Source organism: Arachis hypogaea, chromosome 1, assembly GCF_003086295.3.
Source record: "Arachis hypogaea cultivar Tifrunner chromosome 1, arahy.Tifrunner.gnm2.J5K5, whole genome shotgun sequence".
NCBI classification, from domain to species: Eukaryota; Viridiplantae; Streptophyta; class Magnoliopsida; order Fabales; family Fabaceae; genus Arachis; species Arachis hypogaea.
In genome coordinates, this window is record NC_092036.1 from 104,393,584 (window position 1) to 104,404,990 (window position 11,407).

At 33.7% G+C, this 11,407-nt stretch overlaps 2 protein-coding genes across 3 annotated transcripts; one reads left to right on the top strand and one right to left on the bottom strand.

The window, feature by feature from the left end:
• Positions 1–982: 982 nt before the first annotated feature.
• LOC112706277 (inositol-phosphate phosphatase) lies at positions 983–4,383 on the top strand. Of its 2 annotated transcripts, none has more exons than XM_025757504.3 (12): positions 983–1,172; positions 1,275–1,343; positions 1,429–1,479; positions 1,571–1,651; positions 1,728–1,831; positions 1,927–2,011; positions 2,213–2,267; positions 2,356–2,399; positions 3,516–3,584; positions 3,671–3,771; positions 3,863–3,919; positions 4,067–4,383. In XM_025757504.3, the coding sequence occupies exons 2-12, from the start codon at positions 1,329–1,331 to the stop codon at positions 4,161–4,163; spliced, it is 759 nt and encodes a 252-aa protein (XP_025613289.1). In that variant the 5' UTR covers positions 983–1,172; positions 1,275–1,328; the 3' UTR covers positions 4,164–4,383. The 2 variants fall into 2 exon arrangements, with proteins under 2 accessions (XP_025613289.1, XP_025613279.1); XM_025757494.3 differs by having other exon boundaries at positions 990–1,172; positions 1,275–1,330.
• Positions 4,384–5,431: 1,048 nt separating this feature from the next.
• LOC112706275 (cytochrome b561 and DOMON domain-containing protein At5g47530) lies at positions 5,432–7,763 on the bottom strand. Its single transcript, XM_025757492.3, has 2 exons — positions 6,588–7,763; positions 5,432–6,333 (listed from the first exon to the last, which is right to left on the bottom strand). Exons 1-2 carry the CDS (start codon positions 7,215–7,217, stop codon positions 5,722–5,724), a joined length of 1,242 nt encoding a protein of 413 aa, XP_025613277.1. The 5' UTR covers positions 7,218–7,763; the 3' UTR covers positions 5,432–5,721.
• Positions 7,764–11,407: the final 3,644 nt, after the last annotated feature.

The window sequence follows — 11,407 nt, forward strand, 5'->3', positions numbered from 1 at the left end:
TACATCCCTAACCCAGTTTGAACCGGTCAAGACTAACGGCGACGTACTACGTGTTAGTTAACTCACTGGCATGTCCGATTAAGTGAGACATGTCACGCGCAGGATCATCTTCCTCCTCTTCTCCCTACCAATCTTCCTCCTCTAGCTCAACATCTTCGCCATCCGCGCCCTCCACCAGCACCTTAAGATCGCCACCATGTCACGCACCTACCTCATCTTTTCCCTTCCGGATCTCGTAACAAACTCATTCCTCCACCCAATCTGCATTTACCTTCGCACGCAGGAAATCACCCACACTCTCACGCAAGCCTTCCTTGTTGGCACCTCCTCCACCTCCCCTTCAACTACATTCTCATCATGAGCCTCTGCTTCGGCGTCACTAGTGTTGTTGTTGCCTTTGCCGCCTCTAACCTCTCCATCCTCCTCTCCTTCATTGGACACGTCTTTCTCTCTGGCCTCCACCACCCCACGTGCTCATCCAACCCATTTTTTTCATCTATATGTTCCCTTCCTTCTTAAGGTTTGCAGTTTTCACTCGGGTGAAAAATGAGCTTGGCGCCAACCGTCCCTTCAGGGCTAAGCTCTCTATCGGGGTTTCCGTCTTCCTTGTCGCCATGATGGGCTTTTTGTTGAAGGAGTTGGTCCCTACCCCCTTCAAAACCATGTCGTTTTGCTTTTTTTGGCTTCCAAATGAGGGATTAATTTGTTCATTTTAAAACGACATAGTTCTATTCTGATATAATACGTCGTTTTGTCCATGTGACCAGGGATCAAATTATCTTGCATGTGGCACATCGGCGAGTTAATTGATACGTAGGACGTTGCCGTTAGTCTTACCCAATTCAAATTGGGCTGGGAACGTATCTGAGAACGTATCTGGCGAATAATGAAAAAAAATCAGGCCCAAAATTTAACTAAATTTTTTTGGGGACAAAGCTATTGGATCGTGAATTCTTTGGGATTTATTTGGAGTATTACTCTAAAATAAAAATCCAAAAAAGAAACTAGAGGGAGGGCAATGCCAACGCGTGTGGTGTTATAAAATAAAATCCCAGATGCTTTATGTTAGTTGCGTTAGAGACACATTTGATTGTGAGGTGAAACTAAAGCGGAGTCGGAATTGGAATTAGATTAGTTAACACTTTCTCAGTAGCAGTTCATGGCTGACAACGGTAGGACTAGGAGCATTAAGAATAAGAAGTGATTATGATTAAATATTAAATGCTAATTACTAATTAATGGGGTCTTACACTTGGTTTTGATTGGAATTACAGATTCTCTCTCCGAATTCCTGGCATCTGCAGTAGACGCTGCTCGCAAAGCTGGTGATGTCAGTTACTCGAGTTCGTCAAACGAATTTCTTTCACTCTATTCTGTTCTTATGTGCTCTTCCCATTCCAATTCATGGCTTCGTGCGTTGCATTGCAGATCATTCGGAAAGGCTTCTATGAAACCAAGCATGTCCAGCACAAAGGCCAGGTTGCCCATTCACTCTTTTCAGCTTACAACCCATGAAAACCGTAGCTATTTGCATTGCTATTCATCTTTTAACTTGTTCCGTGATGCACAGGTTGATTTGGTCACTGAAACTGATAAAGCATGCGAGGAACTCATTTTTAAACATCTCAAGCATCTTTACCCTACTCATAAGGTTACTTCACCTTTCCTTTTAACTTAACTCTTCTTTCCTTAGTAAGTTTCATTTTAATTTTGGTTTTCGTATTAAGTTCATTGGGGAAGAAACCACCGCTGCGTTGGGCACTACTGAACTTACAGATGAGCCTACATGGATAGTTGATCCTGTGGATGGAACTACTAATTTTGTGCATGGGTAATTAATTAATTATGATGCATCTGATCATTTCCTTCATACACTCGTATCGATTTCCATGTTAATTGTCTACACTATACTTATATTTCTGGTAGGTATCCCTTTGTTTGTGTTTCCATTGGTCTTACGATTGGAAAAATTCCTACAGTTGGTGTTGTTTACAACCCCATTATCGAAGAGGTCAGTATCTTCCTCTTGCAGACACTTCAGTCCTGCTGACCACAAAACCATCTAGAATTTCCTGAAATTTGAAAGTTGAAACATATACATTTTTCATTCAGTGCTGAATATACACATCTTATTGTCATAAAGTGTTTGTTTTGTACTTGTTTTCATCTTTTGCTCTGTATGCCAACTGAAATTTGATAGTCCCATATGTAGCTTTTCACTGCCATTCGAGGAAAAGGTGCTTTTCTGAATGGGAATCCGATCAAAGGTCTGTCCTATATTCTATTTTATAATTGTTACTGTCAATTCACTAATTCAGTATGTTTCCCTCGTGAAATTGCCTTGGAATTTTGCAGTGTCGGCACAAACTGAACTGATTACCTCTCTTCTTGGAACTGAGGTATGTCAAGTTTGTTTGGGTTGATTATGAGAAAGTTATTCACTTAACTTTATTGTTTGGATAATATGGTGTATTCTCTCCGTCTCCTTATTGATCATTTGAGGAATTGTGGTATTGATCACAGACATTAATTTAGGCAACAGTTTCCTGCAAAATCAAAATATCATTGGAGAATTCTACTTCTGCAAGTCAATGTTTTCATTGACAAATTTATAACAGCCACATACCACATTCCACATGGTTCTAGTCAAGGATTCGGTCTAGACACCAACTCATGTTATGTTTGGCACGGTTTTCTCTTTCTATTAAGTAAGGGGTTCGTTCAACACAATTTTGTCAGATGCTGCAACCACATGTATCACCACAACATTTTTTAAATGCTCAGCAGCTAGCTATCATATATCAACATGACCTATAATTGCGAGCCCTTATAATACCCACAATATGGTCATTTAACAGAATGTAAATTGTTTGGTAAAGTATACTTTTTGCCCTGAAGTTTGCTAAAAGTTTCAAAATACCCCTAAGTTTTATTTATTTCAATTTTGTCCCAAAAGTTTTTAATTTGCATCAAATGTATTATGTATCCATCGCAGCTAATTTTTTAAGAAGCTATGGATCAATTTAGCAACTTTAGAAGGACAACCTTCAATTCAAGCAAGCCACACACGAAGTTCTATCACCGACTCTTTAGTTGTCATGCATTATTGCTGGATTAGTCTTAAGCTTCTTGAAAATTTAGCTGTCATGGGAAATTTTGGTGCAAATCAAAAACTTCTAGGGAAAAATTGAAACAAAATAAAACTTGGGTATTTTTTAAAATTTTGGCAAGCTTTTGGAACAAAAAGTATATTTTACCTTAATTGTTTTTAGTATGTCTTCAGCTTTACTTTATAATCCCCGTTGTGGGTATTTGTCCTTCTTCCCTGAACTATATTGTGTTCAAGCACATAGAAATCTAGGCCTCGGGTTTGTAAGAATATCTTAGTTTTGGAATGATAGCTTGACAGGGATGCCCAATAGATATATATTCACATTTATATGTTCATGAACTGTGTTGCCTTGTGAATCGAGATTGAGTTGAAAATTCGTAAGTTTTTGTTTTTGTAAGAGCAGGCACCCACACAACGTGACAAGTTATCTGTAGATGGCTGTACAAATAGGATTAATAACATGCTTTCCAAGGTAAAACAAGGACTTTCCTAAGAATCTATTGGTCAGACAAAAGTGATATCGTTGCTAAGCCATAACGGTGTCTTTAATATGATCAGGTGAGATCCCTTCGAATGAGCGGCTCGTGTGCTTTGAACTTATGTGGAATTGCTTGTGGAAGGCTGGATGTATGCTTTGAACTTGGCTTTGGTGGTCCTTGGTATGTGATTTACATGCTGCACAAACATTGTGCATTGTGATAACAATGAGATAATGAAATTGAAAAATCTCTTTATTTTCCTCTTTACCAGGGATGTGGCTGCTGGTGCTGTCATTATTAGAGAAGCCGGAGGTGTTGTTTTTGATCTGTAAGTGACTTACATAAATATTATTCGACTACTTGCATAGTTGCATGGATCTTCATGTAATAGAACTTTATGTAGACATGATTGGTTGTTATAAAATTTAATACTCGTGTCAAAAATCAAAATCTGATGATGGTTCGTTTGTTTCAGTTCTGGTGCAGATTTTGATATCACATCTCGGAGAGTAGCGGCCTCAAACCCTTTCTTAAAAGATGCACTTGTTGATGCTCTGCGCCAAGCCCAGTGAGAAACTTGGTCTTCATCGAAGTTGGTGGAAAATTGGCATATTGAGTAAGTCAACCTGCGTTAATGCATTTTGCTGATGCATGTTTTTTTCTAGTTGTTCTATTTCTATAGTTGCTGCATAAGCGTCACCAAATTATTTGTATAATCTAATTATTACCATTTCACGTTTCATGATGCAACTCGCTTCGGACTAATTCAATTCACATATCCGATAACTACAATATTTCTATCTTGATTATGCTATGTTGTTTTTTTAAAACAACTTTTTAAGGATTTCTATTTAAATTTTATTATTTTGCTCGGTCTTCAGTAGTTGGTATTTCTTTTCTGGGTAGAGTTTTGGTAGTTGTTAACTTGTTATGATCTTAAAAAAATGGTGAATATATGATAAAGATTCGGGTTAGTTGGTTAATCACCCGTCTGAATATGAGTTGGCATCCGCATCTGTTTCAAGGATGTAATGATCATGAATTATTAAATATAGGATATAGTACTAGTCAAACAGAACAAACCGAAGTTTTGAATGTGCCGAGTGTGGAAACAGACTCAACAGAGACTTGAACAACCTAATACGTTTCTTCAGTGAGAGAAAAATAAAATATAGAGAAGACATTGCACATTCATTTAGTTTGTCTAATTTAGTGTGCTACATATATTGTAATTTCTACGTATTGTTTGCACCTGCCAATTGGAGCATTCACCATTTCATGTTTGCATGGTCCCACACAGAACAATGATATATGATATTATCTAATCTAATGGATGTCATTACTGTGAAAGAAGAAAGGGATGTTAACTATAATTTTTCTTCTAGTTGAGACTCTTGCTGAATTGTTGATGTACTTACGCAGGACCAACATGGTCGCTTAGTTAAAGTGAGATACAGAGTTCTTTTCATTTTTAGCATTCGAGTTTGAATTTGAGTTTCTGGTATTAAAAAGTTGTTGACAAAATTCTCTCTCTTATGATATTTTCGATACTTGAACAATACTATTTTTAATAATAAAATACTTATAATTTCGTGTGAAAAAAATTTACCTATTCACGGAATCTATGTTGTACATGTACGTTTAAAGTTCAAATCGTATTCACCCAAGGTGTACGTTTAAATTCTTACACTTTACTTTTATTATGGGTCTTTTTTTTTTTACTTTTATATTTCTTGTTTTTTTTTTTAACTTTCTTTTTCTGTAAGTATTTTGGTAAAAGTCCCCATCTTTTGATTCACCAAAAGCCGAAGAAAGAGAGACAAAAAGGAAAAAGAAAAAGTGAAAAACAAAAATACATATATGAAGGAGACTTTTACATATATACCCTGGAGGCCTGGAAGGTCAGAAATCATCATTCCATCAAAGAATTTCCCCCAACTCCTACTCTAAGCTAGAATTGGGGTACTAACTACCAAAGATAAGAAAAGCAAAATGTTATACATAGTCCTCAAAAAAAAAAAAATTGATTATAATTTATACATAACTAAGTCCAACAAGAAGACCAAATGGAAAAGGAGTAAAGTAAGGCACAAATAAAAAATAAAAACAACATCCATTTGGCAAAACGTTCTACACCTGCTGAGGCCTAGAAGCATAGCCGTTGACCCCATTTGCTCCGTTGACCCCATTTTCTCCGTTGACCCCATTGCCATGAGGAGGCATCTTGTTCTCTGAGCCCTTTCTGTTGAAGTAAATGATCCATGTGAGTACTTCCAAGAATACGGCAATGGCACCCAATGCTCCAATAATGCCAATGTAGGCATGCTTCCAGCTATTGTAGTCTCCGAACTTCTCCAACACATCGAATCCTTTGAAAATGTTGGTAATACTTATTATTATGGTTGTATATCCCACAATGTGGTGGTAGACATTCCAGTAGAACCTGTACTTATGGTTTGGGTTTGGCCTCAGGAACAGAGCAAACACCTGAAGGGTTCCAAGAGCAACCATGATGATGCCTAATGCTTTGTGATCGTCAGTGCCATCAACAGGATAATCATCTCCCAGTTTGAGACCAGTTCCTAATCCAGCAACACCAACTATGTATGCAGACACCTGGCATGCCACATGAAGGTAAAACCATGCTGTTCCCGTTGACTTGAACACCTTCAAGTACCTTGCTATCACTGCCCCCATCGGCATCAACACCCCCCAGCTCACGGCGTTTACCACTCCGTGCATCTGAAGTAATCATCAGATTCGAACCAAAACCTTAAGTCAGTCTTCCTCAGTCAATCATGCTAAGTTTATAATAAAAATCAGTCACCCGTATTAAATACATGTTAAAATAAAAAATATATATTAAAAATGATTTAAACACCCCATGTCTGTGTATATGGTGGCTGATTTTTGTGTTTTTTCGCAATATATCATTCACTTAAGATTGAACTCAAGATTCTAAGAAAAGAAAGATGAAACCAGATTGAGGAACTTACATTTCTTTTTCTTCTAGTTGAAGCCCCGCTACTTCCTTGCTGTGTCTGACCAGAAACAAGGTATAAGGTTTCCATGGAGCTTTGGTGGCCAGAATCATGCCTATGCTCCTGAGGGACATTAGAGGCAGAGAGAGGACCATCTTGCCAGACGTGGACGATGGAGGAGGTGCCGTTGGGAAGGGTGAGAGTAGCAAAAATGGTAACCTCGTTGTTGGAATAGGTGGCACTCAAGTCAGAGATAGGGTATCTGATAGATGATTCTTGCAGCTGTGTTGCGGTGTTGGCGATTGATGTAGTATAGGCTCTTGGGTTTCCACTTGACTGTGGAAGATAGACCAGAGCCTGTGCTCCGATCATCGGAGTGACAAGGTCGTTGTTTGGGTTGATACCCCAAGCCACCCACCTGTTTGTTGTGGTGATACCGCCATGTCTGAATGCTATGTCAAGGATGCCGCTTGGCTGGTCATATGTCCAGTGAAGATAAGAAGTCAACTGTGAAAGATCATGGCAGTTCTTGAAGACTTTGTTGTTTGAGAAGCTTTGGGTCTTGCACGTTTGAGCTAAGGATGTTGTCACAAGAACAGAGCTCAGAACACACATCCCCAACATAACCCTCCACATCATCGTCATTATCTCTTCTTTGTTTGAGTTTGGTAAGATGTCAAAAGAAGCAAATATGTGAGACTCAGATATAATATTGAGTCTATTTGATATGATGAATTAGAATGGAGTAGGAATTGTTAGTGGAGATCGAGAGACATATAGAAAGAGGTTTAATTATATATAGGAGTTGGTGGCTTTAGGTGTAAGGTCATGGTTGTTGAGGATGATGGCGGAAGGAAGAAAAATTCATATTATTTCGTTTTCCAACTTTCAATTATTAATAAAATAATGAATGAATATATGCTTGAATAAAATAATAAAGTTGCTGTATAAAATATTCCACTAGTCATTGATAATTGCCACCCTACCTCCCGCTGTTCGGAAGCTTCCGCCGTTTCGTTTGATTTATTTTGGTAATTTGCTTTAATTTTGTAATCAACAAATGATTCACCAAACTCAAACTTCAGATACATTAAACTCAAGTTATAGTGATTTGAAAGCAAGCAAATATAGATTTAAGTTGTGCATTGATGTTAACTTGAATAGCATCAGAATTCAGAAACTGCTTGCCTTATTACATGGGCGAGTCAACGTGAGAGCTTTAAGGATTAGAATTTTGTTGGCCATTTTTTGTCTCTCTCATTAGGATTTTGCTATCTCTTTTCTTACAACTTAAGCTAAGGTTTTGTGGTGAGTTTTTATTTATTTTTTATTTTTTCACTGAATATATTAGTATCTTTAAATTTTATTTTTTTATTAATTAAAATGTTTTCAATTTGAAAACCTTAGTAGTAATGCCACTGATGGTAAAATCTATATTATTTGTGTAATTCAAGTAAAATGCCGAATGTCTTTCTTTTTGTTGTTTATTTCACAATCAGTAAAAACTTTATTTGCAGTATTATTTTCCATCGACTAAAATTTTCTATTTTTCACTAACCCAAAGTTTTAGTTTAACAGTTAATTTAGAATTGATATATATATATATATATATATATATATATATATATATATATATATATATATATATATATATATATATATATAAAATCTTTTGTATACACTTCCTATACGCTTTTTTTATGTCACAAAAGATATTTTTTATTTTGTATAAAAAAATTTAATATTAAAAATTAATATAAACATAGTGTATATATCATTATTCGTTTAATTAAAGAATATAAACTCGAGTGATTCAAAACAAAATATTTTACAATAGCCAGACGCATTACTGTAATTTTAATATTTTATTAGAGTGAGTAAAACAAAGTGGGACATGTGAGATAGAGAAACTGGGAAAGTCTAAATTCTAAAATAGTGCCACTGTGTCTAAGAAAATGGAATGGCGTGTGGAGGGAGCGTGGATGGCAGGTGGCAGTGGAACCCACACGCATTCAGAGCAGTTGATATTTTGTTTTGAAAGAATTATAGAAAACAACAAAAAAAAAGTAAATAATTTTATATATAGTTAAATAAAATTTTATATTATTAAAATATTATTGATAATTATTTATAATTATAAATCACAAAAATTATTAACCTGTTAACACTTCTTTTTTATTTCTTTATTTGACCCACTAGGGGTGCACAGACCCGGCCCGACCCGAAGGTCCGGTCCGGTCCCGAACACTTTAGAAACTAATTTGGAGTGATTTCATTGGGTTTAGGGTCGGGTACGGGTCTCAAAAATAGACCCGGTCATTATTTTGGGTCGGGACCAGGCCATAGCTCGGGTCACCCGAAGTCGACCGGTGGCCCGGTCATCATACACAATTAATATTTTGTGTTATTAGTGATGGATCATGACTATTCTTACGTGGAATTTAAGTATTATAAATCTTAATATTTTGTGTTATTAGTCATTATAAGACTATAAGTTAATGTTTTATGTTTAGAATGCATAAGATTTTAGACTAATACATAAGATTGTGTTATTTGTATTGATTTAAATATTTGGTATTATTAGACAATATTAGTATTGATTGTGGTTATACTTTAATATTGATTGTGGTTATGCTTTAATTTTGAAGAATGGTTAGTTCTTGTTATATTTTTCTAAGTGAATTTTACCATGTTAACTAATGGTTGAAACCTTGGAAATTTGGATATTTTTACATGCTAGTTTATAAGAAGGTATCAACGTAATGTAATGTTAACGGTCCGATTTTCACCCAATATAATTGTGGTCCGAAAGTGTATTGGTTTCATCGGGTCTAGGACCGGATTCGGGTCTAATAAATAGACCCGGTGTATATTTCGAATCGAGTCTGGATCACATCAAATCTGACTTCACCCGACCTATGTGCACCCCTATGACCCACCTCGCGACTTGTTCACGCTGCTGTGCCGTTCGCCCTGTGCTTTCTTAGCTTCGTCTACACAAAAACCAAATGAATCACGTTATATGACGTTAATTTTGGAGTTGTGATTTGTGAACAAGTCACTGTTAAGCAATATTATAGTGTATATGATATTGTGTCTAATTTATTAAAAGAGATAAATAAAAAATATTTAATAAATTTTAAATATTTTATTTTTATTTTTTATTTTTTATTTTTTATTCATAAAAATTAATTAAACAATTTGAATATTTTAATAAAAAACACCATAATATTCACCATAAATTAAACCGGAAAAAGTTATAAATTTCAAGATATGCACAACAAATCATGTCATCAAACGACATAGGTTTTCTTCGTATATATGTATTATATCAAAAATATTATATATATTAAAATTAATTATTATATATTTATATATAAATATAATTTAATTTATTTAAATATATACTTTAAATTTTAATACGTATTAACATGATTAACATTACATACTAAGACATTCTAGCTATTCAAGTAGTTCCAAATAAGTAAAATGCCTCAGTAATGTGGAACTGTGGATTTTCCAATCTAGGGGCAAAAAGTAGTACAGGTTTCGAGCGTACTACAGTTTTAGTACAGGTTTAGATGACACTTTTTCAACCTGTTAGGAACCCAAAAGAATAATGATCGTGGCTTTTATTTATTTATTTATTTATAATGGCTGCAAATAATGATGTTTAGTTAAACTTACTTAAATATAATGTTGAGTTAATATCAGTTAATTAAACTGATGAATAACATAGTGAAGTCACCGCCAAAGGTTCGTGTGGAAACTTTTGAGAAAGAAAAACTTGAAGCGACTAACGTACACTTTATCTTTGTTTTTCCTTTAAGCGTTTGACTTTTAAGTTTTAACATTTTTCATTTAGTATCTCAAATCTACTTAATAATAAAGATATGTCTAAAATGAATTCAACACTTATGTGCTTATTGAATGTGCCATATTTATATAGGCTATTAGATTTTATTAGATTAAAATTAAAGGCTAATATAAAAGAAGAGTATCGATGGGTTCTAATAAATAAAGAATATCATAGTACATAAATAAATACTTTAAATAACAATATTTTAATACACAATATTTTAAATGGCAACAGAATCTTTTATTCTTAAATAATAAAATATAAAATATATAAATACAAAATATCTAAATATTTTTTATTTATTAAAATTAATTATTATACAAATTTTTTTATAATATTAAAAAATTATATTAAAATAATATTTTAAACTGTAACATAAAAATATAAAATAATTAAAATTTTATTTTATATTATTTGATAAATAATTAAATTATTATATTTAAATTTTATTAATTAATTATTTTTATTAAAAATATTATTATATAATATAATTTTTCATAAAAATATTTTTAAAATATAATTCACGTATATATAGGATTGTAATCTACGTATATATATCATGTATTATATATAATATTTTAAATAAATTATATTTTATTATATATAAGTTAATAGTAATTAGTTAGTTATTACTTATCAGACTATTAATTTTATTTAACACATTTCAGATACTTTTATATCGAATAATGCCAGTGTAATTGATCCTTAAGTCCTGTTTGGTTTTTTTCAGCATACTTCAGTGTGAGAGTTTGATTTGGATAGTGTGCTGAAGAAAAATGAAATAAAAGAAATCTTTATGGAATCATTTCATCAAATTTAATTTTTTTTCCTATAATAATTTATTCATTAGGTACGAATTTAATTCTCATATAATGATAAAATTAAATTATATATATATATATATATATATATATATATATATATATATATATATATATATATATGTACAGAATGCTTCTGATATGTGTTGAGGAGG